Below are 27,671 nucleotides of genomic sequence, written 5' to 3' on the forward strand. Positions count from 1 at the left end.
TATATATATATATATATATATATATATATATATATATATATAATGTGTGATATGTATACATATCTCACATAGCAGGAGATTTAAAAGATGTCCCAAAGACATCCAGAGGATTACTAAATGTCCACATAAGTCCTCAGAATATCCTAAAAATATCTCGAGGACTTCTAAATGTCCAAGTCTTCAAGATATCCCTTCAAGATCTTGTGCTATGGTATTCTCATATGACTAACCTCTATGTCTCTTAACTCTTCAAAGATCTAGTATCTTTTTTAGATTTTCATCTTGTATACTGTAAAAAATTAGTAGTAAAAAATTATAGAATGTTAGTAAGATAGAGAGTGAAATACCACGTGGATGTAGCTTTTATCTTACAAAACGGTTTGGCCCACACCACGGCAATGTAACAGTATATTGTATAGTTCAATGGTTTGTTGTATCTAGCAGACCAGCTATTATTATAAAATGTAGTTCTAAAATCTCCGCTATGAGCCACCACTAACTTTAATGAAGATTCGAGGTAGTGATGGAGATTCGTAATTGAAACTAATTTAACTTTTTAAGTAGTGTATTACTTAATAGAATACCAGGGGACTTTTATCTTCAAATAATCCGACTTGTACAACTCAAAAGACCTTATTTTTTAGTAGTACGATACAATGACAGGCGAAATAAACTTTATTTACATATAACTCCATCTAGCATATTATGCTCTAAAATCATTCTGAATTCGCTCAGGACGTCCCAAATAACTTTCAAAATAATTCTAAGACGTTTTATATATTATCTGAAACAAACAAAGGTTTGAATTTTGTGTTTCTATCTATTTCTAGAATATAAAATTTTTTGTTTTCAATATTATGTGTTTCTGACAAAAATAACCACAAATTATTTGACAATTTTTAATCGTTACTTCACTACTTTGTACGATAATATATTATTTATACTAAAAAAATATTGAACGCTTCTTTTCTCAAAAAACTTCAATTTTTAAACTGCTATAATTTGTTTAAAAAATAGTAGAGCAATTTAAAGAAAAAATCTTCTTGAGCAAAACTTTTAATTTAAGATATTTTTCGCAATTTCGAAAATTAAATTTGTAGACAAAGTTATACCTTCTAACAAGAAAGATAACATTTGTCATTTTTTCAAAAATGTGGAATTAATCTCTTTAATTTTCCATAAGTTCATATAACTCGGGGAAAAAATTATAGATAAATTTAAAGAGAAGTATTTTCAATAGAAAACCATATTTTTTTATAATTGCAATGAATTTAGCAAATAAAATTTTTTCAACTTTGTAAAATCAAAGATAGTTATTTTTAAAGAATGGAATACTCCTTCATTTGACGAAATATAGATTTGTAGAAAAAGGAGATTTTTAAGAAAAGTATTAAAAAAAATAAGAGAATAAAATAGGTAGAATAGACAGAATAGGAGCTCTACTTTTTAAAACAGTTTAAAAAATTGCTTTGCGTTATTTTTCATAAAATTACAACACTTGGAAAATTAGCACTCTTTAGTAAAAGCGTTCTTTATTTTATTTTAAGTAGTGTATTAATAAGATATATCACATGTGCACAAAATATCTTTAACATTTGATATAACTGTTTTCATGTGCAAAAATAAGCATAATGATTATACTTTGATGTTTTTGTTACACTATCTCTTCTCTCGCGCTTTGCCAACACTACAAAGCACTACATACAGAATCTGCGAAAATACTCGTGACGTAACTTTTCCCACAGAATTGTTTTCCACAAGAATCATTGTTGGGTCGAAGAACAAGTGTGTCGTGCCGCGTCTCTCGTCGTAAATCGCGCGACGCGCGGCTCCACCCGCGTTTATATCTTCAAGGTGGTTGAATATGATTCTGCTCCAAGTCGCCACGAGATCGCATTCGCGTTTGCGAGGGCAACTTTATACCGCAACGTCGTGGTCTCCTGGCCTCCCACGTACGTCTCCCACCATATAAGGAGGCACCTCGCGATTCGACACAGTCCGCGCGCAGCCCGAGATTAGGCTTCCAGCTTTAGGGTACTGATAAGGTAGCCTCCTTCCTCCTGACGATGTGGGCGACTTCCACTCCTCTGCACCCTTCGCCAAGGTCTTAAAGATCGTCGTTTCCACGTTTGTTCAACGCGGCTCTTATTTCGTCACTCAGAAAACCGAGACCCCGTGCCCGTTTACTCGACGCTCATTTTTCTGCAATGCGTTCTTTCTTACTGGTGCAGTGCTATTTTTATTCGTATAATGCTGTTCACAAACTTAAAAGTAACACAGCAGAAATGGCATTGACGACATTAGTGAAATAATAATTTCTTATTATATACACGCAAATCTTAAAAATAAAGATAATTGTAAACATTACATTAAATATAAACGATGTCCGCAAAATGAGATCATGATTATAAGTTCTTTAAACGAAGCAAAATAATTGCAAACGTTCATATTATTTTTTATTAAGGTATGTATGAGATGTAAAGTCGACGTGAAATGTACAAATGAAAAGCGACAGCCATACAAGTTACACGTGATGTTCACGTGTAACATATGAGGCTCACGGAACATAGTCGCGAATTAATTTTTCCGTTTATTACGAGGATTGTATATTGCCAGCATGTCCTCGCGATAAGGCCAGGTCTCTCGGGAGTGCTAGTGCATCGTAGTGGGCCTACATTTGGAGCAAAGTCGCGCGTGGCAGGGCGCCGGATCGCGGGCCAGCCGGAGCGCGGCCGGAGAACGGAGAGTTTCCGTAGAAAAGTGGCGCGCGTTCGCTTGTTAAAAGACACGAAAATAGTAGCAGTCAGGATCGTATCGTTCTCCGTGGCCCACGGACGCGGATCTCCGCTCTATTAATAGTTGAGGGATGAAAGAAAGAGGGAGGAAGAGAGCGGAAGAGAGACAGCTCGAATAACGCAGCGGCAGGCGTGCTGGTGCCCGGAGCCTCAGCCGATGTCCAGTCGTGGCTTTTCGTTGGACCTCAGAGCGGCTCAGGTTGTCGCGGACTCCACATTCCACGGGGACGAGCTCCTCCTGTGCGTGTCTCTCTGCGAAGTAACCCTTGCTCGCTCTCACCGGCTGGCACCCCCGTGTTCATACGCGCGCGCCCAACCACAAACACCCACACGATTATATACACAGTACGCACTCGTCCACTTGTATTGACACCACCTAAGTGTAAGTCCAATATTCTTCATTCTGTGCTCGTTGATTTTGCATCTTTCTTTCTATTTTTCTACCTTCTATCGCTCTGTCAACGTCGAAGATACCTCGTTACCCCCGATCCTGAAGACGTTCGCGACGAATCGCGTTGTGTTCACGTGTTCCCGCGGTGTGATGATTGCTGGTGAACTGCGACCAATGAATATGATAGTTAGCTTGAAAAATCTCGACGGAAATAATCGCTACCTTTACTCCAGATAGCAGAAAGAGTCCGGGAAGGCTCCAGAAAGAGTTGACTACGACCTCGCAAGCGCGCGAATACTTTATCCAGGCCTCGGGGGGCTAATAATTTACTTTTAAGAACAGAAAGAAGCGAGAAGACGATGAATAGAGCGGACAAAGGTGAAAAAGTTTATTCGTTATTACTTTATTCACCCCTAAGAGTTGGTTTCTAAGGAATATATCTAGTTTAGAGCGGTAGAGTTAGAGATAATTAAATTTTTATAAAAAGATATTATTTTTTTTATAAAAAGATATATTTTTTAAATAAACTCTTAGCTTATTATATTTAGCTCTTAGTGCGCGATTTTTCCTATGTACTGCAAAAGCACGACTAGTAAAATATTTCGCGAACGTGTGTCTGACAGTTCTAACCGTAGCGCGGTTGTATCTACTTGTCACTAGAAAAGGCCGACATCGGTCACGCGCGATAGTGTAGTGCTAATCCTTACAATGGTGCAAAGGCAGAAAATGTGTGCGAATGTTTTTGTGTATAAGTTTATTGATAAAAAATTTTCAAAATGTATTTGTCATGTAGCAAACACGACGACAACGAAAGATTAAATTAGGAAAAGCGGGATCTAGTTTTGTAAAGTGCAGGACTCGTAGCGCTGATAGATGATTCTATTTTAATCACAATTTACCTAGATCACTAGATAAGCTAACGACGGCAAAAGCTCTGATTGTCATGATTGAAATAAAATTAAGCGATAGAAGAATCTTCGAAAGACGTGTAATTGACATTCTGAGGATCAAAACGTCCTTTTGACACCTTTACGACGTCTTTTAAACTCCTCAAATAATCCGGAGACTCTGCAGCGTATCCAAAGTATTTCTCGATCATCAACTAGTATTGCGAACGTCTCGCAGCTTGTCGGAGGGTGATTCTCCGGCCGTCACAATGTTTTCGTAAAGCTCGCGCGAGGCGGCTGGAGAAAGAGGAAAGCAGAAAGATGGAGGCGGTAGGTGTGAGCGTGTCGTTTCTCTAAAATTAGAGCAACGAGGAAGAGAAGGGGACGGGCTCCTTATAGAGCTTGCGATGCCGAACTTGCTGCCAGGGTTAGCAAACTGCTGTTTTCTCTCTCTCTCTCTTCCTCCCTCGCCTCCGGGATATCGGATTACTATGAGATCATCGGCGTATGCCATCCGGTAGAATATTCAACTTCGCAATTTTCTTCTCCTCACTTCTTTGCCTCTCTCCTCGCGAGAAATTCGGCGCCGCGAGCTTTTTTATACATTCGGACTGTCTTGCCGCTACCCTTTACCGCTCCACCCTTAATCGATTTTCCCGACCTTCTCCATACAATATAAGTCATTGGAAAGATTTTCGATTTCTCACTTTTCTACACGCCGGTAAATATACATTCGTTCATTTTTTTACATTTGTCGTGCCAGCGGTGAGCGATGTGGACGATAAGAAGTATAGCGTGACGCGTTTCAGGTCGATTAGAGTGGTTTTTCATAAGCACCTGCGGTTAAATCGTAAAAAGAGCGGTGTTGTGCTAGCAGTATCGAGCAGATATTTACTCGAAATATATAGTTTCTTTCCAACAATTTTGCAGGACACGAATTGCATTTTACGAATCACAGTCCTTCGCCGTCGACTTTGCGATCTCGACAATTAACGTTCCGTTTTTCTTTTCGTTGCAGCCCCTTAAACAGCCGCCAACATGTCTGACGACGAGGAACAATACTCGTAAGTATCTTGACTGTAACTTATGAATTCTTTTTAAATCGCGAGCCGTTTACCTTGGGACTGATGCAGGTCCGATTTTAGAACGTCTTGAATTTCAATGAAATGCGCTCGCGAATCAACGTGAGCGCATCTGCGAGACTTTAGCGGGATCTCAAAAAGATTTCAGCATAAAAGTGGGCTAACATAATCTTCAAGATAGACGGTTTATAGAACAACATCTTCGACGTGATATCGCTGCTTTCCAAGATAGATCTTTAATAGAAAATGATAACGCGAGAGAAACATCAAGGTGCGTCAGTGATGACTTTCAGGTCTCTACAAAGTCAAATCTCCACGAAAGTCGCAATAGGCAAGATCGCGATACTCATTGATCGTTGTCACTCTATGTAAACCGTGTTCGAGTGAATATCGCCCACGTAAGGTTCAACAGTGCCCACGATTCCCCTGCAGCTTCGTGTTTTAATGTGCTATTTCGCTACTCTTGTCTAAGTATATTGCCTCAATTGTCTCCCCCTTCCGGGCCCTCTTCGTGCATAACGACCCAATTGCATCAGTGCTCGAGTCGAAACTGTAGTTTTCTAAAGGTAACAGAATAAAGTACTCGTGACGACGCTCGCGGGAATGAAATCGCGCGAGAAGGAGAAGCTTCGAAGAGCATTGAGAGCTTAAGTCCCATCAAGAGTGAGCTTTTGAGACCACCCTGCCCCCTGCCCCCGCAGTTTGTTACACGTTTAAACGATCACCCCTGACCATTTCCTCCCCGACTAACTAAGTTCTCTTCCGTTTTCTCTTTTGCAGCAGCGAGGAGGAAGTCGAGGAAGTGTAAGTGTTCACCTTCGATCTCGCGTTGAATTCCCTTAATGTCGTTCTCGGCATCTCTCTAACGTACGGCTTGTTTCGTTTTCTCATTTCAGGAAGTAAGTTTCCCGAGGCTCATTATGGTCACTACTATCAAGACCCGTCGAGATCGATTCGTTCGAATTTCGATTAGTTTCTTAATAGCTCTTGCTCGAAAGAATAGACAGCACGTGTCTCACATTCTCAGCCGAAAGATTAAATTTAGCTACAAGATTAAGTTTAGCGCTGACAACATCGTTGTTTACTTTTCTTTTCCGCGGAAATAGAAACTCGTTGCAGGTCTCATTCTTCTCGGGAGAACAATGCGTCGTTTTTCGCGTTTATTGATTCTGTACTTTATCGGGCGAGAAATTTACAATAGAAACCACCAGCAAATCACGTCAGTTTGTATATCGAGGAAATTTTCAGAATTATTCCGTGAAATAATTTGTGATCGTACATGTTATACACCAGATGTTCCTTCTGACTGTGATTTATGAACTCTGTTTTTTCTTTTTCTATTTACTCACTCCCTGTTTCTCTCTCTCTCTCTCTCTCTCTCTCTCTCTCTTTCTCTCTCTCTCTAACTTTCTGTCTTCTGACTATGTATATTTCCACATACAATGCACAAAACCAACCAATCAACCAACCAACCAATCAATCAATCAATCAAACCAATCACGACTACCACTACCATCACTCGCCATCGACCGATCGGCTAATCGACCCGCGCGGTATGATTCAAAAAATCGCAAAATCAAAGGCAGCCCGAGAAGAAGACCGAGTAAGTTTTGCATATGACACGTATAACCGTCTCTTTTTTTCGGCCAATAATTAATGTACGTTCACGTATTGTCATCAGTGTCATTTACTATCTCTCTCTTTTTTTCTTCGTTTTCTAACCGCTATCTTGTTTTGTCTGATGGTAGTCTCTCTAATTGTCCATTCGTTATCTCTCTTTTTTCTCTCTATTCTCTTTTTTCCTTCCACTTTTTTCATTTCACGCGCATTGTGCTACCGCAGTCATTTACTTTCGCATAGACGTACTTTTTGCAGCGATATATTTGCTGGCTGGCTCTTTTTTTCCGTACATGCTTTCTTTCTGTTTTACTTTTCCTCTTTTTCACTTTTTTTTTCTTTCATATGGCCTCATTCCTCTCGCCTATGTTTTCACGGATACCAAAGAAATATTTCCCCGGAAAAATTAATCTTTTGCAGTTCGCTACAAAGCTGCTCGTTTTCACTTCTCTCGCGAAAATGCAACGTGAGGGAAGGAAAGAGAGTTAGCACGAGGCGTCAATTGCAGCGTTCTGTGCGACAATATCCTAACTCGTTTTTTTCTTTCCACCTGTGATTCGAGAAAATTAATTTAAATTTGTTAATCTCGACTTTGGAACTAATTTTCTCAAATTCTTAACGAAGGTCAGAGTTCTATCGAACTAATCGAGTTGCATTCGACGTCGATGTGTTCGCTGCTGTGCCTTTTAACTTTTCGAAAGATATAATACAATTTGCTGCCTTTGACGTCTCTTTGACGCTGTGTCGCTGTTTTGCGTCGATGGTCAAACAAGGGAACAACACGCTATTGCGCTTCTCTATGTACAGACAACACACACACACACATATATGTATATATATATATATATATATATATATATATATATATATATACAGAATATCTCAGGTGTAAAAAAACCCCACAATATACGATACACACACTTGGAGATCGTCCACGGGAACGTCTGACTCTCCCACAGGAACTCCGATACGAGTTATCAATCGCAGACACACACACACACAAGCACGCAAATCCCGCATCAGCACTTTATCACTCCATGCCTATCTCCTCGTCGTGTCTGTTCATTATATCTGTCGCCTAATTAACCTCTTTGTCATTCGTATCAGCTGGGCGACGAAGCGTTTTGCTAAACGTTGCGTACACGTGTCTTCAACGCGATCTTCGTTGAAAGAAAATAACGACGGTTGATTGTGCGAACAAGCAATGTACAGTGATTGCGCTCGCATTAATTGCCGAACAATCATCGTGCAGAGCGATTGTTAATCGCGCGCAGTCATATGATTCGGATGATTCTCGATTTGCGCGAAGAGGAAGGCGCGAAAGTAGCTGGAGAAGACGAGCGATACCGATCATAATTTAAGCGCGGCTTTGTGCAGTTCTACATAAGCGACCGATCGCGTAACTTTATTAATGAATCTGTGCTTTCTCTTTTTTATAGGGGTAGAGCGTCCCAAAAGTAAGTTGATCATATCGAGGTGTTTACACGTCAATAATATACCTTCCTTGTTCTTTGGCCGCTCTCACACTACCGGAGTTGGTTTTCCCAACGTCGATTAAATTTAATTCTCGTTTGATCTTTCTGAGAACAAATCTGTCTCTTTCTCTTTCTAAATTATAGATAATGAAAACAAATTGTTGGTATTACAAGTCAACTCGTTTCGAAGAAGTCGATTCTCCGTCATTCGTATTTTGTACCACGCATTTAACATTAAATATCGGTGTTACAGGCTTCTATAACTGGAAGAATGGATGTGTGAAATGTACATTTAACAAGAAATATGTGCGATGATAAAGCGACTGGTTGTTTCTTTTTTTACTATTAGAGAAAAATAAGGATTATCAGAGAAGAGCTGAGAGTCTCAGGGCTGATTACGATTAAGATTAATTGACGTTGATATAAAATCGGCCAACAGACCCTCCGATTTGCATTACGACAGGAATGAGATCCCAGAAAACGCTCAATTCGGCATTCCGCGTCACGGTTAATTAATCCACCGCGATTTAGTTAATTCCTGTTCTTCGTCTTGTTTGCCGATTGGATACGTTTGGAAATTGTACGATCGTTGGCCTGAAGCGCGTTAATGAATGACAGCGCGTCATCTTGAAACGCGACGCTACTCACGTGTGTCGCGGACCTTCATAAATATTCTACGGCGATTGCGTAACCGCTAATGTTAATGATGTCAGTTGAGTAATTTGGGAACCCGCCAGACATTTCATAAATTTCATCGCGATAACGCAACATTTATTCCAAGGCGGACGTCTGCTAAGACGTCTGCTGCGCCAATGTGATATAATTAATGATCGGCCATTTACATCGGTAGTATCGCGTGTAATTAGCTCTCACGTACACGTCACTTAGCGCATATTCCGAATTTCGTCGGATCTCAATCCTGTCGGTGGTTCATCTGATTGTTCATTGTCAGTGTCGACAGCTCCACACCCTCAACCCCTCGTGTCGCCCACGTCTCTTTCTCTCTCGTGTGCTCTGCGTTTTGTCTCTCCGTTTAACAATGAATTAATGAGTGACAGCGTCACTCGTTAATTGTACATACATAATTACGCCTTGTTCGAGTTACATCAAAGCGATGTTACGTTCCTGTATTCCAGGCTCGTTAATGTTTGACCTCCCCCCTCATTAATTATGTCGATCCCGCACCGTAATTGATCGCGAGCGTAATATCCGTGCAGACCTCGTTAGTCAGCGGCTCTTACATTTTGATGTCCTTTACGAAGCAGATTTTTGGAAAATATCGAAGAATTTCAAAGGAAGTCATGGTCCGAAAAAACAGACCAAAATCCAATTACCACGTTCCGTATCTCACGTTTTCTCTCTCTCTTTCTGTCTCTCTCTCTCTCTCTCTCTCTCTGAGCGTTTATTTTTTGGAAAAAAGTTTGCGTTCCCATGAGTTCTGTCGAGTCGCTTTGCAGTTCAGTTCAAGAGAGCTCGGCTCGGAAGTTGAATTTTTCGTAAACTTCCGAGACCGACCATTTCGACCAAGCAAATTCCGCCCAAGTTGAAGCTCCAGCATTTAGGCTCGCTCAACTTCCTACGCGAGTAGTTCTCGAAATTGTTACTTTCGGCTCTTTCTATACGCTCAAGTGCGTTTATTCTTTACTTTGCGGCCACTTGTGAATCTACACGATCTTTACCACGACCAATTAATTCGCCCAAAGTAGTCATGGGACGACCTTTGCTACTCTTCTTAATACCTTCTCTTGATCCCCGCACTTACTTTTTTTAGTTACTTTTTTTTACACGCTTGCACATTATTTGCCATTAGATTGCCTATTTCTTTTTCTTCTTCTTTCTTTTGTCTCCTCTTTCGTTTCACTCTCTTTTTCACTTTTTCTTTGACCTCGCCTACTCCATCCCCTCATTTCATCCCTGCTATATTTTTCTCTGACTCTGTTTGTCCGTCCGTGTATCTATATGTGTGTGTGTCTGACTGTTCCGCCCATGTGTTGTCTGTGTGTGAATACGTGCGACGAGCGACATTGAATAATATGCGCTACGGGAAAGAATGGATGGAGTTGTAATAAAGTAGTGAAGATGGACGTGAGAATCTCGCGTTCTTGGGGATCTCGCGAGATCTTCCAGAGAACGGACGTAACCAACGGGAGATTTACAGAGAGTTACTTTTGTTTTCGCTCCGACCGCCTGCAGGGAATCTGGCGAGAATATCGAGTTTATGAAGGTGAGTATCAGCATGTATGTATACATAATATGTTTCTCAGTTAAAAATTCATACAATTGCGCACGCGGGACTAATCCGTCGCTAAATGTTCAGAGGCAAGAACAGAAGAGAAGTGACCTCGACGAACAGATCAGAGAGTACATAGCAGAATGGCGAAAACAAAGAGCCAAGGAGGAGGAGGAATTGAAGAGATTAAAGGTATGCTTTTTCGTTATTTGTGCTACATTTCCAATTTTATATCTATTTAACATCTTGTTCAAAGAGCACACTGCCTTTCAGGAGAAACAAGCCAAGCGCAAAGTCACTCGCGCGGACGAGGAGAAGAGATTGACGCAAATGAAGAAGGAAGAGGAGGAACGTCGTCAACGTGATATAGGTAAAAACGCTCATCGATATCTCTATTTCCGGGGAAACTTCAGGCAACTGAATTGAATACTCTTTTTCAGAGGAGAAGAGACAACGTGACATCGAGGAGAAAAGAAAGTAGGTGTCCACCGTCTCCTCTACGAGTGTTCGTAGTTTGATGATTTTGATTGTATAGCATGTCTCTCATATTATGTATCATTAGGCGCCTGGAGGAGTCGGAGAAGAAGCGACAGGCCATGATGCAAGCGTTGAAAGACCAGGCGAGCAAAAAGGGTCCTAACTTTACCATCACCAAGAAAGATCTTTCTTCGGTGGGTGTGGAATTATAGTATCTCCTCATTTTTCTCAATGACCGCAGCATCGTCACCCGAATTTGTCCCGTCTAAACGCAGGGCGATATCTCACTGGCGTCAATCGAGCGTAACAAGACGAAGGAGCAGCTCGAGGAAGAGAAGAAGATCTCAATGAGCATTCGTATCAAACCCCTGGAAATTGAGAACCTGTCGGTCGACAAGCTCCGCGCCAAGGCGGCCGATTTATGGACGGCCATAGTAAAACTCGAGACCGAAAAATACGATCTGGAGGAGCGGCAGAAGCGTCAAGAGTATGACGTGAGTTGATATTGAACAATTACGAGAACATTGCACACCATTGTTCATACAATCTGAGTCTTTCGCGTTCCTAATAAAACTTAAACTGAGACTATCTCTTAATGATATTCATTTCCGGTTTTTTACGTAATTTTTAATTATATAAAAAAATGAGATTTAGTTTTGTACATATATGATATTTTCATACAAAGTGATTTTATAGAGGAAAAAAATGCGTTGGTCGTTTCCATTCGAGAGACAGGTTGATAATCAAACAAGGGTTTAATTATAGTTTGCATCGTTTTCAGATTATATTAATAAATCAATATCGCATTTTTATCGTAGCTTAAAGAGCTGAAGGAACGTCAAAAGCAACAACTGAGGCACAAAGCTTTGAAGAAGGGTCTCGATCCTGAGGCTTTGACCGGCAAATATCCCGTATGTAATCTCTATCTTATCTATACGCACAATAAAGAAAGAAAGAAAGAACAGAAAGACACAGAAAAGAGGAAATATGAGAAAGAGACGAAATTAATCGAGTCCCTTTCTCACAGCCAAAGATCCAAGTCGCCTCGAAGTACGAGCGTCGTGTTGATACCAGGTCCTACGATGACAAGAAGAAACTCTTTGAGGGCGTAAGTATACAGTGACATTTGTTATTTTTCAATTCAGCCAGACTCGCCCAACGATCTCTATTCAGAATACCAAGTCCAGAATTCTCACTTTCACTACACCCACGTGAACTTTTACAACGCAGTATCAGAGACACTTGTCACTACTACGTTTAATAGACATTGTCGCGAGCACGGATGTACGTGAAAGTAATTCTTTTTTTCACTGCGCTATTTGATAAACTAGGCGATATGATAGGAATGTCTCCACACGGAGAAATCGTGATTAGTGAGCCAATATCGATTAAATCACAGGGCTACGATACGTTCATAGCGGAGACCAGCGAGAAAATGTGGAAAGAGAAATCAGAACAGTTTATGAAGCGCAACAAAAGTGAGTCCAACCGTGATCTTTCGGTCACTTTACCGTGCCTCTTTGCTTACCTTTGTTGGTTGCTCTCCCTCGCTCCCTCGTCGAATCGCGTCGACGGTCGCGTTTCTAATTTCTTCGCTCGTCCCTCGTTCACTAAACGGTCGAAATAACCTACCCGAGCTATTGCTGTGTTCGTGTTGTTTCGGTGATGCGCATACAAGCACGGCGATATCGTTTTTGCGACCGCACCCACAGCTATTTTTCATTGCCCAGCATAGGAGAGAGATGCGACGAACGGTCACCACGACGATAATCGCACTCTAGTAATTTTAACTTTACCTCGCGTGGCCCCGAAACGACTTCTCGACATTTTCCTCTCGGCAGAGTGAAGCAAGTCGGCTTTCGACTCAACCTTGTTTAATCCGAAAATCCATTTTCGAGCATTAAGAGCAAGCGTCGAAGATCGTAACCAACTTAAGGCGATGACAAGAATAGCCTCCGTGACATTAATTCCCTTAGCCCCAACTTCGCCATGGAGAGAGATCTTCGCGACCCCAGGAGAAGGAATGGTACACGGAGATTTCCAGGCGAAAATGTGTGAAAATAACTCCTAGCATGCCACTCTGTCCGTTGATGTTTCAGGGTCTGAACAAACAACAAAAGGATTTCATAGAGAAGCAATGGGCTGAACAGAAGGAACAGTTCATGGGCCGCCAAAAGAGTATGTATAATAATTTCGGGATTCGACATTTCGGATCAGCACTGAAACGAAAGCTTCGGGAGAGCTTGCGGAATTTCTCGAAGCACCTATGAAAATGATGTAAAAATATAGAAAAATTTTCGTCTTTAGAGGAGAACTTTCCTGCGATAGTAAGATAATAATTAACTCAACTTATTACAGTTATTAAAGAACTTAATGAAACATTAATGAAAACTACCTGGTTGAAAGTTTTCACATATGATAACCACTTCGTCGTTATTTACCCTCATCTTGATCATGAATTAGAGTACGTTTCACTTCTCGTCACGATTATGGTGAAATTAATCCGTTACATTCCGTGAACAACAGCGAAACTACCGAAGTGGTTCGGCGAGCGTCCGGGCAAGAAGACCGGCGATCCCGACTCACCGGAGGGCGAAGAAGACGTGAAGGCTGCGGTTGACGAGGAGTTCGAGCAGCCGCAGTTTGAAGAAGAGGTCGAAGAGGAGGAAGAGGAGGAGGAGGAGGAAGAAGAAGAGGAAGAGGAAGAGGAGGAAGAGGAGGAAGAGGAGGAAGAGGAGGAATAAATCACATCTGATTGCTTTTGGCGTGTGTACGTGGATGTTAAAAAGCGTTACTTCAAGCTCGGCACGATCATCGCGCAATCGCCTATCGAACCGTCGAATGTCAGTGACAGCGACGATAGCGAAGCACCTTCATGGCGATATTTTCATTCACCTTCATGCTCCGGTAATGCCGGAAGCCCCCGTCGCCATTTCACGTTACCACCATTTTTTCTCTTCGACGTTCAAGCGGCTGATGCTCAGGCCAAACGGATGACAGACGCTACTTCTGCAACAGATCATTCTATTACTACTGTTACTACCACTATCACTTCTATCATCGCGACTGCTACTGCTATTGTTATTATTACTATGATTCTATTGTAATTGTTATTATTATTACTACTACTCTCTCTCTTTCTCTCTCTCTCCTCCTGTCTCTCTACATTTCTGTTATTACTACTATTATTATTATTACTGTACAAACGCAAGCACACAGATTATTAAAATAAAACGGTTTATCGTATAAAATACTTTCGCTCGCAGTGCGAGTATCTTAACGAGTTCTGTGGTCATGTATCTTGAAAAGGTGCAATTAAGTAAAAGTATCTATTAAAAAAAAAAAGAAAGAAAACGAAATATTGACTCAATATTATGTAATGTTCTCGAAATAAAGATAATTCTTTCTTTTCTCAGCATTCTCGTCTGACTGTGATAAATTTGAAGATGTTTGACCTCGGGACTTGGGACGAAGTAGTCGCTATACATGTTACGCCACATATATTACGCCGCTCACCTTCCGGTGTGTCTTATCGCGAGGTTGACGTGTCGCTCATAGTTATGCGGAAGCGAATGCAAACTCGCTTGCGGCGCGTTGCTTACCAAGATAAGAGATACAACAATATTTTACTGACACTCTGGTGAATTTAATGACGTAACAACGCATGCTCGTGTCAAGCACACTTGTCGTGAGAAGCAAGTTAAATAAATGTCTACTTAGCGTTACACCGTATGCGGCAAGCGATCGGTTGATATTGACATTGGTAGTTGCGTAAAGTACATCGAAATCGACAGTTTAGCCAGCTTTGCCGTAGTGTAATGCGACAACATCCGATAAATCGCGCTCATCGCATCCGAGCGCTCGCGCTATCGATATGAGGGTGTTTATTCTGAAAGCATTTCGCATTCAGTCTTGACAGATTGCAAACTCCCACGACGCCCGCGCGCTAACTGATGCAATTGCGTCATTGCGGTGCGAGAGCTTCGGCATTCTCGATTTGAGATGCGTATATTTGAGATTTCAGATCTGCATAAACGGAAGACCAGTAAAGTACTACGAAAGAAGATTTTTCGCCAATATTTCGTCTCGAAATATTGGCGCCATCGCGTTGAAGCGCACCCGTTAAAATGGCCAAGTCGCTCGCGCGATATTCGCATAAATGTAGAAATAATTCCACGGAAATAGCAGCGGTGCGCGAAAGAGCCAGAATGCGGTGCCAGGAAAAAGTCGACATCGGAAATAGATTTTCGTCGGTGACTTTTGGGTCGATAAAGCGACAAGAATATGAAATACACGACGGGTGGAAGTGCGACGGGATCGTACCGTGGGCTGACAGGAACGGACACCAGAACCAGACGGTACGCCGCGATTAGAATTGCAGGCAGGTCCGCGGACGGCAACAATGACGCGGAGGCACGAGGATGGAGCGAGGCAAGCGACACGATCAGCGATAGATTCGAACCGCTTGTCCCGTGAGTAATTAATTGCTTTTCCTGTCCAGCACTGCTAAATAGTTTACTTAAGCAACGTTAGCGGAGGAACCTCAAGCCGGAAAGATTGAACGGTCAACGTGCTGTAGTATAACGATTTATTAATTCACTCCAAAAGCAGTAGTGGCGAAAAAGCAATATGAAAAAATAGCGTAAATTTTTAAAGAAATTTAAAGAGAGAGACAAACAGAGAGAGAGAGAAAAAGAGAATAGTGCATACCTTTCGAGATGCATGCCAAAACCGTGAAAGAAACTCAGCTCATGTAACTGATTATCTGTTATCTGAGAACTAGAGGAAAACTCGCTTGGAGAAAAAGAAGTTTCCATTCGGTCAAATGTTCTTAGTTATCTCGACCTAGTTGTAACATTGCTAAATGTTCAGATTCAGATAACAGGAATGTCGTTTCTTGTCACCGAGTCTGATTACGTCTGACCCTGATTCTATTCTCATGAACTGAAACTTCTCCTCCCGTATAAAAGTCTGGAAAAGTGTTGGAAAGAACCGGTCTTTCGCGAGACGGAATTCAGAAATGGAAAGTGCTGAGTGAACTTATACAATTGACTTATATCTGCATAGTCCACGCGATACGTCATTCGTGCGAGCTCCTCACTTTCGACTAACCGACCTTAAAGTTCAATCCCGATTTAGATCGAGTTGCCCACTCGGCGAGTATCAGTGTGCGACGGTTCGTCAGGTGAGTCCGGTCAAGCTGCGTGTCGACGATCGCTCGAGCCCATCGCTAACGCAGACCTATCGCTATTTCCCTCCGGCTTGGTCACCGTCCTCTTCCTTCGCTTGTTGTTCCACTCTCTCTTCGTCGGTTACGTTGCTCGTGAGCGTCTAGTCGTCTCGGTCGCAACTATTTATAATGGTAAGCCTCTGTGTCCTCGTGCCTCACGTTTTCCTCTCTCTCTCTCTCTCTCTCTTTCATTTTGTCTGTCTTTTTCTTTTCGTGTCGCGTCTTTTCAGTTTCATGTCTGGAGAACAGTCCAGTGCCCAAGTGTGTCTTAATAGTGCCGGCGAGAATTTTCGTCCAGACCGGGATATTTATTCTACATCTCGCTCACACCTGGGCTGGCCCAGAAAAAGCAGACAAACTCGCGGTGTTGCGTCGCTCCGTGTCGCTTTTTGATTAACCGTAACAAACTAATAATCAGTGAGTCACCTCGTCGAGCGTCATTGGCGTAAGTGCTGGTGTTAACAGTGCCGCCGAGAACTTCCGTTCGCGCGGGAAGACTCTTTCAAAAGCCGAGCTGGTCAAAATGAAGAGGCCCATAGAGAGAGTCGCGTCGCGTTCTGATGAAGCGCATTAACTAATCACGAATCCGCTCGCCTACGCTGCACCCGCGCTGCAGTACGCTGCAGGCTGCACTCCGTGAAGTTAACCGAGCACAAAAGCGCAACGTGAGCACCTTGTTGCCGCGCAAGTTTATCGCGCTAGACGACCGGGAATCTTACTCGCAGGGTGCTCGCGTTGCGCTTTCGCACTTGACTGGTAGCTTCGTGCACGGCAGTCTTTAGTGTTCACCAGCGCGAAATAGCACAGGCGGCCGAACCCGCCGTGAGGAATGAGTGAGTTACCGTTATTGAGCACCGGCGTAGACAGGTAACCGTTCATCGTGCCTACATGTCGAGTTAGATCATCGCGCACTGTAATTCTATTCAGTTTACCTGAAGCGGTCGTGGTCGCCGAACAGATAACCTTGGATCCAGTAGTGTTTTGACAGCCGATTTCGAGTGTGCCTGTGAATGAGTGACTGTTGGATACTTCTGCGCCACGTTTGGATACTTCAGTGCCGGTAGCCCGAAGTGGTACACCTTGTGTTGAAGTGAATCGAGTGAATGGATATCGACTTGTGTCGATCGCCGCTTATGATCGGCTATCAACGAGCAACGGCTTCAGCGAGTGGCTTCGACGCATTCGTGCTATTTGCACCGTAAATCGTTAACGATGATCCGCTCGATGCTGTTGTTCGTCCCGGGCGTTGAGATGCAAGACCGCCTGCGGTTTCGCGGCGTCCACGAGGTCGTTTAGACGGTCAAATGCTGGCCGCCGACGATCGCCAACAGTATTCGCGAGTTTTCTTCGCAATATGCAAGTGTTCGTAACCGGCGGTCGCATTTTCGCGAGAACGTATCGCTTGTTGTGGCGTTGATCGTCGACGGTGGGAGCGGTCGCGATCGCGTAACGGTTTTCCTCCCGTCGCGGCTATGCCGAAGGCAGGAAAGACAGGTACGCCGGCGTGCTGACTGCGACACGACTCGCCGACCGAAAAACCCGCTTTCAATGAGGTAAGCGACAATCGACCTGCTTCCCCTCGGGACAATGGAGAAGAGATCGACATATCTTTCGATTGTCTCTCGCGCGAAGCAAGACGAAATGGAAATGGCACATAAAGCTGGACCGAGAAGCCGGCACGGTTGCGCGCTCGGGATCAATTTGCCGGTAGCTTTGCACGCACGTCTCTCTGTGTACTCTACGCTCCTCGAATTTCTCTCCATTTCGTTTTGTGTCTCATGCCATAATGTAGCTCTGGGAGAGAGCGGATGACAATTTCTCGGAGCCTGAGGACGATGATCGTTGAGCCACTAGGGGGAAGCGGTAATGAAAGATGTGCCGAGAGGACATATAATTAAGAAAATAATTAACGAGTACTTCTCTTTCTTCGTTTTATTGAACGTGCACGTGTCGAGTCACTCGGTACGTCCTAGTTCAGAAAAATATTCTGAGCTGTAAGTTTAATTATTTCGAGCCATCTGTTACCCTCGAGATAATAAATAGAGGAAAGACAAACTGCGGCACAAAACTCACGAAGACTCACTGACAAATCGTTCCAGTATTTCGTGTTATCGTTGTTCTAACAATAAGTTGGTTATTATTGTCGCTCCTGTTATGATATCGCGATTGCAACTTCGCAGTTCAAAAACAGAACGTCGAGTTTCGAGCTACACTTATTCGATTGTCTCATCGTTGTCTCTCTTCGATAGATATTTGAGCATCATGTTAGAAGCTTGTGTTTCTCTGTTGAGCTTCTCTGCAATATCTAACTGCGCTTTCCCATTTGCGTAGTTAATCGTGTGTCTCAACTACTCAAGTGTTTGCGAAAGACCGGAAGGAGCGGTGAGTCGCTTCCTTCGTAAACATGTCTCCAGTTATATCACTCTGACTATGCATATTTGATAGCTTAGGAATAATGTCTCTATTCAATTAAGTTTACCACCAAGTTCCATCCAACTGTTTGTTGACGGCAATCCTGTTCACCATTGATTCAATCTTTCGAACGACTCCACCGGTCTCTAGAAAGTAATTAATCGCATTACATGGAAAAAAGAGCATGAATTATAAAATAGAAGGAAAATATTGAGTCATGTCTCGTAAAAACAAGTGTATTTCTCAATGTCAATTGTATTTCGCAAAATATCTGTATGTATACACAACTGGATCTGAAAATAATTCAATTTTATCGTATCATCACATCGTGATGTTTTCGCCACTGTTATTTTTCATCACCTAACGTATGTGCATACATACATACGAATAACTGATAATACCATTATGGCATTATGGAAAATAGAATTATGTGTCTCTGCGAGTCTTCGGAAGCCGTAGCGTGCGGTAATACCTGGAGCTACTGTGCGCAAGTTAGTCGTGCAAAATGTCCCGCTGCGTATTGTCACTTTGCTGACGGGGAGTATGTCAGAGAGTCGACAGTCATGACATTTTTCGTCTCATTTCCGTAATTTCATAATTGGCCCTTATTCGGTGTCCCTTCGCTAACTACCGGAACTTGCCGCGGTCATGGCGGAGAATAACGAGCAGGAGGAGGATGTGAAGAGATATAGAGACATAGAAGACGATACGAGCGAGGAAGGGTAAGGATAACGAGAAAAGCTCTTGCCCGTGTGGCCTCTTCTTCTTTCTTTTCTCTGTACGAGAAGCACGGCCGTTTTGGCGTAAGCATTTCCGAGCTGTACGACGTCGGCATACGATATGAGAGAGGAGACCGGCGCAAGGAGGAAATCATAGTTCGTTAAGAGTTAGCACGCTCCTTGTACTCTCCGTGCGACTGTTCGTACGCGCGTTCGTATTCGCTTCAAGTAGTTTCTGTAGTCCTGAACGTTCGTCAAGCGTTTCGCCGATTTCGCGCGACGGTTTCTCAAATGCTATTCGCTTTAGTAACTTTGCAGCAACTGCTGCTGCTACTACCAGTTTTGCATACAACAAGTACGCGCTCGCCCCTTAAGAAAAGGGAACGGGGACAAAAGTAGAAAGCGTAGCCGAGAGAAGCGAACCTTTAGGTGGCTGAAAGGTCTGATATATACCACCTTCTATGGTGTATCCTTGAGGAGAACCCACGCGACAAACGAAAAACCGGTTCGTTGCTCGCCGTATTGATACAGCGTCGTTCATTAATGCTGATTCAGTCAACACAATTGTTTTCCGCGTATAACCTTCACGTCAGTATCTGCTGACGAAGTCTTCGACTCAAAGACGAATTTTAACAAATAGATTTACGTTAGTGATACAGACATCACCTTGACCGACACGTAGTCGCGACGCATATGAGCTTACTTGGAGCGCCAGGTAGGCGATTAACATCCATGAGCGGAACTGTAGTTCTCGCTCTTACTGTCATCATCGTGGAAGGAGAAACATGGTAAAAGTACGAAAGAGACCGAGTTCACTTCGCGATCTGTCTTGGTTGTCTTGGTCGTGGATACATTTCGACAGTGTGCAGAAAATGTGGCTGTGTAACCACGGTGTGACCGTATTTGTGTTTGTGCTAATAGGTGATACAAATGAATGATGTAACAGTGATTAAATTTAAATAAATAGCTGAGAGAAATGATAGTTACTGGTCATTTCGATCGTTCGAACGATGGAGAACACTGAGAAATGACATAATCGGTAAATCTGTTTCCTTGGAACGATTTTGAGGAAGGCCATTGTTCTGAGTGCAACTTGTCGATGATATGCAGTATGCGATAATTTGGATCAGAAGGATCTCACACCGAAATTGACAATTCGAAATGACGTATGAAAATCTTTAGTATTTCTTGTTTGAGCTTTAGTAATAATTATGCAGTCAAACATACGATAAAAATAGAAACTCGCTTGCGCTACGTTGGCGCTCACTTGCATTCCGCATAATGAACGTGACTGACGTGTCTTTGAAAAGTATATTAACCCATTGTTTCCAAGAAACAGTATCAGTTTTTTTATCGCATCGTCCGCGATGGAATCCTTGAACGGATTTGCGCGACTGTTACAACGCAATTAAAAGGTAATCTGGACGGTGGTTATTCTAGCAACGAGTGCGCGTGTGATTTGTGGTTACGAATGGAAGTAATATGTGTAACTTAAACGATGAGTGTTAGTAGGTTGTGTAGACGCGTAGGTGAGCGGCAGTCCGGTGATACGCTCACGTTACTGGAAAAGCGATGAACAGGTGTTATTACGTCGCACGCAACGATGACATAATCCGCAGTTGCGAAAGATTAGCAACAAGAGTGCAGCGAATAATAAACGTAGCGCAATTGTTTGCGGTGTCTTTTTCCCTTAATATTAGTCGTGTGTTGAGGTATCGCGAGGAAAACAACCGAAGATGATTATCGACTGTGCATCGTGGCTGTCGTGCGCGGGATCGCGCTCAGAGCTGGAGCCGGAGAATGTGATTACGATAAGAATCACGTGAGTTTCAGACCAATGGATTCGCATATTTTCTCGTTATTAATGTCAAAAATGTGCAAAGGAGATTGTAAAGAATACGGTGAAAGACAGCAAGATTGTGAAGAGAGTGGAATTTCTTTTCAAAAATTAGGACTCTAAAGGCTGTATTAATAGTGGCTACTTGAAATATACTTCAGGTGAGATATTCAGATTTGGATTTGGAATTAAACGTGACTTTTTCAGCAGGATCGCGATTACAAATGTAGTGTCACATATATGTCACATGGTTCAAGTAAGAAATACAAATCTAACTCTAAAATCAGATCTAAATATCTCACGTGAGACAAGTTTCAAGTAACGACTACTGATACGGACCTATGTGCAAACATAATTGTTGCGTAATGATTTTGAGTAAAATGAATTGTCATTGCAGTTCCATTGATTCTTATAGTTCTCATTTACATTCTCTATAAATATCACACTACCTTTTTTGTGTACACAGAGTTTCTTCTTTTTATCAGAGAGACGCGGCGTTGCACGTTGGTCGCGTCGGCGGCACAATGAAAATTGACTACCTGTTGTAATGCCTCAGGTGGAAAAGTAGTAATTAACCGTGTCTGACAAACGGAATTTCAAATCGGAGAAACTCGTACACGACCTGCAAATAAATCTTATTAAGTCCGACCGTGTTGCCGGGAAAAAGTTGCGCTCATTTGCGTGCTCTTTCTCTTTTCCCATTGAATTTACTGCGCAACAAATACAATTACACAACGACATAAATAAGAGTATGCGATAACGCTCGAAGTTTTATACTTTAATTAAGACGCGTTACGTGATCCTGGAAAATTCCCTAATTAAGAATTCTTTCACATCAACTAACTTTTACCAGACCGGTCGATCCTTTAGAGTTATGCGAGAAGAAGAGAGAAAGAGAACATGTATCGAGGGTAAGAGAAAGAGAAAGAGAGAGAGAGAGAGAGAGGGAAGAGGGAAGGAGGGAAGGAGAAAAAGAAGGAAATATTTATTAGGAAACCTTCTAAGAGCATACTACAAATTTGTATACATTATTGTATACATTAAAGTGTGGTTTTAGATAGGCGCTTGGCAAATTACAAATAGTAAAATTTAACAAAACTGTCGAGCAAAAGAAAGATATTTAAAGAAAAAGAAAAATTGTTAAATGATATCTTTGAGATTTTGGCAATTTTGCAGACGGAATTTTAAGACAGGGAAAAAATTGTTAAAGATTGCTAAAAATCGTTGCTGTTCACGCTGATCATGTAACACCGTCTGGGTGTTTCTCGTGTGCATTGTAGGTTGCTCGAGTTGGCCCCGATGCTGGGACAACGGGTGCATTTCGCGGAGGGCACGAACTTAAGGTGTCGCGAAGACCGTATACCGTCCGATTCGGAAAAAAGGTTAGCAGTTAACCTTTTAGTTAGCAGTTAACCTTCTAGTCGGGCTCAAATAACGAATCAGTTGAACGTAAGATGTTGAACGGAAGAACGTTTAAAGGTCGATTGCTGATCAAGGAAAGGTATTCATCTAATCTGATCGCTCAAGATCATACGCGAGAAACGCGAACTTAGTAATACCTAAAAGTTGCTGGATTAACCGACACCTTAGATACCGCTGATGATATTAAATTATTATTAATGACACGCGTTAACGATCTTGATTAGCAACCTACATAGCACTTGCGTGTTATTAAACACTTCATGGGAGACGATGAGAGGATCTCGTGCCGTATACATTATTTGTGTGATTTTCACGCGTGCCTCTACTTCTCGTTAAACCGATCTCATTTTATCCACCCTTGACCGCTAAAGTCATCTCTCGCTTCGGCATATCATCATTTCCTTCGATGAATTTTTGATTCCCTCGAAACTCGTGTGTTAAATTCCATCCTCTTTACATTAAACGAAAGAATTATAGATGAATTTTGCCAAACACCGAAGATGAGTTTCCCATCGTCGGGTCACCCATCCCCGACGTATTCGACCTAAAAAGAGAGCTTCTCCGTGAGAAGTTTCCCAGATCTTCTCAATATCGAACTTTGAGGAACGATTTTCGCGATAATGACAGGACGGAATAATTCAGCGGTGTGCCGAAAACTCGTCCGCAAACTTTTTCGTCGAAAGCGAAGTTAACGGATCTCACAGCGCGAATCTTGGAGTCATCGAAAACTCATTAAAAGGGATGATAGCACTCCTCTTGAGATACGATCCATACCATTCTCGACGTCCGTTTTTCATCTCGCTGCGAACCTGAATTTCTGGCCGTACACTCACTTTATTGCGCGCACTCCGCGAGGAGAAATCCACGCCGAAAGGCGCATGTGCGAGCGAAGGTGGTACACGGACACGAGCAGGTAGAAGGAGGATAAAGAAGGATAGAGGTACATATACAACCCTTGCGCGTACTCACCCTCTTCGACATCCCTCATCGACGAGCCCTGGCCGTTAGTCCGACCGGCTACTCTCGTCACGCCGCGTCGCGTCGCTTCGCGTAGCTGCATCGTGTCTCCGCGATTCGCGATTCGCAAAGGACGCGACGTGCCTCGGATCTGAAGAAATTTCCGGAAGATTCCGCATGCGAGACTCCGGAGGAGATCACGGGAGAATGATAACTTCGGCGAGGGAGGAACAGAGATGAATGATCCTTTCGTCGCGACTCACTCATATATGGTGCGTAGGCGCTCAATTACTACCGGTGCTACCATTTGTTTCCAAGTTCCGCGATGTCCTCATTGAAAGCATATTAGCATTGTACGCGGGACAGATAGAAACTGAGAGGGAGAAAGGAAGAGAGAGAGAGAAAAAGAGAGAAAGAGAGAGAGAGAGTGAGAAAGCTGGAATATCGAGGAGCTTCTTCGGGAGCAGAGCGGTGCAGAAGCTTCCTCGGTAAGATGTGTTCTATCATTGATCGAGAATATGGATCGATCGACGTGGCGAAGGTCGCCCGGCCCCGGCCCTCGTCGATGAATATTTGTCCCTCGAAAACGCCGGTTCGTGTCACGCGATATCGGGGCGAACGTACCAATCGATGGTATGCGATTTAATTCACGATTTAATCCAGGTTGCGTCGTGCTTTCGGCTTACTGAAACGATTCGACTGTCTTGAAGCCGAAGTCGGAGAAGCTTTCACCATCCTGTCATTGGAAACCGTGACATCTCGTTGATCGCCAATATCCTCAACGAGAGGAATGCTTGATGACGTCGTAAGCGTTGAACCTTGAAGACGTTAACGACAAGAACGTCTCACGACGTTCTGATATTGAGATCAATCGATCTCCGGTCTTAAAGTTGCCGAAGCACGACATCGCGCCTCGTGCTGCGCCAGCGATGTTCACCACTTCCTATCGACGAGAATCAACGATGTTATCACGCGTCACCGTGAAAATAAATTCCGGTGCTGGCAAGCTCGATCGATGCTGCTAGTCACTCAAGAGGAGAGAGCCGCATCGCGAGGGTGGCAGAGAGGAGAAGGGGAAGAGTAGAGAGAGGGTGAGTGAGTTAGCGTGAGGGTGGTCGGGTGATAGCCATTGAGAGTGGGTAGATATGAGAAAAGGGGGGGAAACACAGAAAAGAAACGAGTGATATTGAGACAGAAACGATGTCTGAGATAATGGCGAGATAAAAGTTTGCGGCAACCTTGTAATGCTATCAAGTTTGCTGAGGTTGTTTTTGCCGGACGTGTGACCTTTCCCTTATGGTTCACGCGTCGTTGGTCGATGCACTCGATAGCTGGATGTGAGCTGAATGACCCTTAAAGCTCACCACGAGCAGCTGCGACGAGAAACGGTCTGACCGCCAGTTTAAACGTAATAACCCCGAAACACATTAGAATAAAGACTGAACGACAATTTGAAGCAACATCGATTGGCAGCAAATCGAAATCAAATATGCGACGGAAAAGGAAGCACAATGACTATAGATTCTTATAAAATTCGCAGGATATAGCGCGGATGAACTTATCCTTAGAAGACACTTAGAAATGAACAGCTCTTCGCGTTCACCGGTCAAGCGAAAGATCGTGTTGGATTTGAACAAGCTTTATCTCGAGTTCTCGTCCCGAATTCTCGTCTTTCTCGATATCAACGTGCTTTTCATGCGAAAATTCGATACCCTCCGTGACCTGACGATCAAAGTTTAACAGATTCGAGAAACATATTGAGCTGTTGAAGACATCAAGGTCTCGCGTAATACCGGCGGTGAAGGCACTTAGAATGGGCTGCAAATCAGCAGCAAAGTTCAAGCTGGAGGAAGAGACGACCGTGTCGTCGTCGTCGTCGTCGTCGTCTTTGTCAAAATGTAAGCGCGCAGTCAAGCCGTTGGTCGAGCAGAAGGCGATCCATGAGCAGTGCGGCGGTACTAACGGCGTGTCCGATCCCGATGACGACGGGGAAGAGGAAAAAAGAAACACAGCCACGCGATTAATCCCATTCAAGAGGTCGTTCTCGTCAGGTAGCGGAACGTCCGAAAGCGCACGCAACAGCGTTACCAGGTAGCTATCAGACGAGAATGCAGAGGCTGCGTACGACCTTCAAGAGGTCGCGCACTCCTACGGGAGCAGAGATGAAGTCTCAATCTAGCCTCGAGGTTCCCAAGCAGATCCGCTCGGCTTCTTTCGACGAGATACAGCTGCAGCCAAAACAGCAGGACGATGCCCGGCCAGCTTCCTCGCCATCCGTATACTCTCCTCTAAACCAGGATTCGACACGCGGTCGGCGATCGTCCACTCTTAAGGTGCCACAACTGCAGACTGGCCAACGCTCCAAGAGCTTCGACGCGTACTCAGCGAGCTCTGGCTCGTCCTCCGGCAGCCAACTACTTCCCGTCGGATTCGAGCGGCCGGAAACGCCGCTCATCCAGGTCTCCGGTTGCTATCACTGTGCCTGCGTCGAAGAGTACAGGAGGCTGACCGAGGAGGCGTCCAAGGACGACACCGAGACCGGCGACTCACGTGGCGAAATTGACAACAGCACGGATATCTCCGAGAACGAGTCGGATCACGAAGACGAACCCAAACGAGAAGGCAGTCCGGAAATCTTGGTTACTCTGACGTCCGACGACGAGCAGGTGCCGCAATGCGTCTCACCTACGGTAGACATCATGCCCGAGGCGCACCCCGAGGTCAGAATGGAATTCCCGGAGAGACAACGCAGGCTGTCCAGACAAGAGGCTCTGACCTGCTTCCCCCTGGAGTTACCTTCCGCATCGAACGCGAGGAGCGAGGAAGAGATGACGAAGATGACCTCCACCGAGACGGAGGACGACGACGACGACGAAGAGAACTACGTGGACGAGGCGTGCAAGTCCAAGTTCATCGTGCGGGACATTTTCTTGACTGTACCGGAGCTGAAGAGAGATCGTGCCGCCTCCGTGGACTCATGTTTCAATAACAATAAGAACGGCAGCGGCGTCACCGACTCGGATCTGCTGGCGGTGCCGCAGCAGAGCATCAGATCGAAAAGCGTCGACATTGTGTTGCCGACGGACGTACGGACGAGGTATACGGCGCTGCTACCAGGGAAAGAACGACGACCTTCGACAGGGTGGGTACGTCTGATTGATGGAGTCGCAGCGGACTCGCGCGTCTTCATATCACGCGATATGGTTCAACATCACATTAATAAGTTATATCTCCCTCATTGTGCACATTGATTTCGTCTGTTATTCATTCCAAAATGCGGGCCCTCGTGGCACTGCGCTGTATGTTCTTCATGTTGCCTCTTCGATGTTTTTCATTTCCTTTTTCTTCCTAGATAATTTTTAGGCTCTGTGAGTTTTAACCTCTCTTCCATCCGGATTAAATCTTTCGTGATTTGCATCTACTCAGCCAGCACAGAAATATTTTATAAAGGTTTTTTATGAATAAATATTTTTTGCGAATATTTGTATGTTCTATGAATATGCATAGAATATTTACCAAATGTAGGTTAAACATTGATTTGATATCTACAATTGTAAAAGAACAATTTAAATATTTTATTTCGTAGATGTGTGTCAAGCTATAATAAATGCATATTATTATTTAGAATATTATAAAAATGTATAATAGTATAAATTAATTTTATTAATGTTTTAATAACATTTTTTTCTACTGTAATATACGAATCTCTGTGTGTATGTCTGCAATATTGTATGCATATTCATTAAATATTAAATTCAAATATTCTGGGATTAAGAACATTCGTATTTCATAGAAATATGCATAGAATATTTTGTGCTATCTGGGAATTTATTAATTTTTGCATTTCTTCCAAAATAACAAGATGTATCCTACATTTAATCATATACTTATTGTTAAAGGAGGTGGAAGTATATATGGTCTGATAGAAAATCGAAACAGATGTCAATTTTAAATATATGACAATCTACATAGTTTCATTTGTATCATCATAATGCCTGCAAAATGTAAGATTCGAATGTGAATTCGATATGTGAATTCGTAAAATAATTTCCAATTTCTTTAAATCATAGTAAGAGTATCTATATACATATATATATATATATATATATATATATATATATATATATATATATATATATA

At 43.1% G+C, this 27,671-nt stretch overlaps 2 protein-coding genes across 11 annotated transcripts in view; both read left to right on the forward strand.

Annotated features, from left to right (window-relative positions):
* The first annotated feature begins 2,816 nt into the window (after window positions 1-2,816).
* LOC116842860 (troponin T-like) lies at window positions 2,817-14,087 on the forward strand. Of its 10 annotated transcripts, none has more exons than XM_032812630.1 (15): window positions 2,818-3,177; window positions 5,092-5,137; window positions 5,936-5,963; window positions 6,738-6,758; window positions 8,212-8,229; window positions 10,441-10,471; window positions 10,565-10,669; window positions 10,751-10,847; window positions 10,918-10,954; window positions 11,040-11,148; window positions 11,230-11,448; window positions 11,773-11,865; window positions 11,982-12,062; window positions 12,354-12,432; window positions 13,481-14,087. In XM_032812630.1, the coding sequence occupies exons 6-15, from the start codon at window positions 10,466-10,468 to the stop codon at window positions 13,696-13,698; spliced, it is 1,044 nt and encodes a 347-aa protein (XP_032668521.1). In that variant the 5' UTR covers window positions 2,818-3,177; window positions 5,092-5,137; window positions 5,936-5,963; window positions 6,738-6,758; window positions 8,212-8,229; window positions 10,441-10,465; the 3' UTR covers window positions 13,699-14,087. The 10 variants fall into 10 exon arrangements, with proteins under 10 accessions (XP_032668516.1, XP_032668518.1, XP_032668521.1 ...); XM_032812633.1 differs by lacking the exon at window positions 2,818-3,177 and adding an exon at window positions 4,639-4,794; XM_032812628.1 differs by lacking the exon at window positions 8,212-8,229.
* A 10,107-nt stretch (window positions 14,088-24,194) lies between these two features.
* Window positions 24,195-27,671, forward strand: part of LOC116842859 (eye-specific diacylglycerol kinase) — an 11,156-nt gene continuing 7,679 nt past the window's right edge. The window contains exon 1 of the mRNA XM_032812623.1: window positions 24,195-26,673. Coding sequence (XP_032668514.1) covers window positions 25,640-26,673 — 1,034 coding nt within the window. The 5' untranslated portion in view covers window positions 24,195-25,639. The remainder of the gene's footprint in view (window positions 26,674-27,671) is intronic.

This window comes from Odontomachus brunneus, unplaced genomic scaffold (genome assembly GCF_010583005.1).
Source record: "Odontomachus brunneus isolate Ranch 3 - 2012 unplaced genomic scaffold, Obru_v1 Obru_scaffold_027, whole genome shotgun sequence".
In the NCBI taxonomy this organism is placed as follows: Eukaryota; Metazoa; Arthropoda; class Insecta; order Hymenoptera; family Formicidae; genus Odontomachus; species Odontomachus brunneus.

Bases quoted from the DNA above. Each gene is read 5' to 3' on its own strand.
- LOC116842860 (XM_032812625.1), top strand. From the start codon at position 5,112: ATGTCTGACGACGAGGAACAATACTC. The intron at 11,866-11,981 runs GTATGTAATCTC...CCTTTCTCACAG, and splicing joins CTTTGACCGGCAAATATCCC to CCAAAGATCCAAGTCGCCTC. The intron at 12,063-13,053 runs GTAAGTATACAG...TTGATGTTTCAG, and splicing joins AGAAGAAACTCTTTGAGGGC to GGTCTGAACAAACAACAAAA.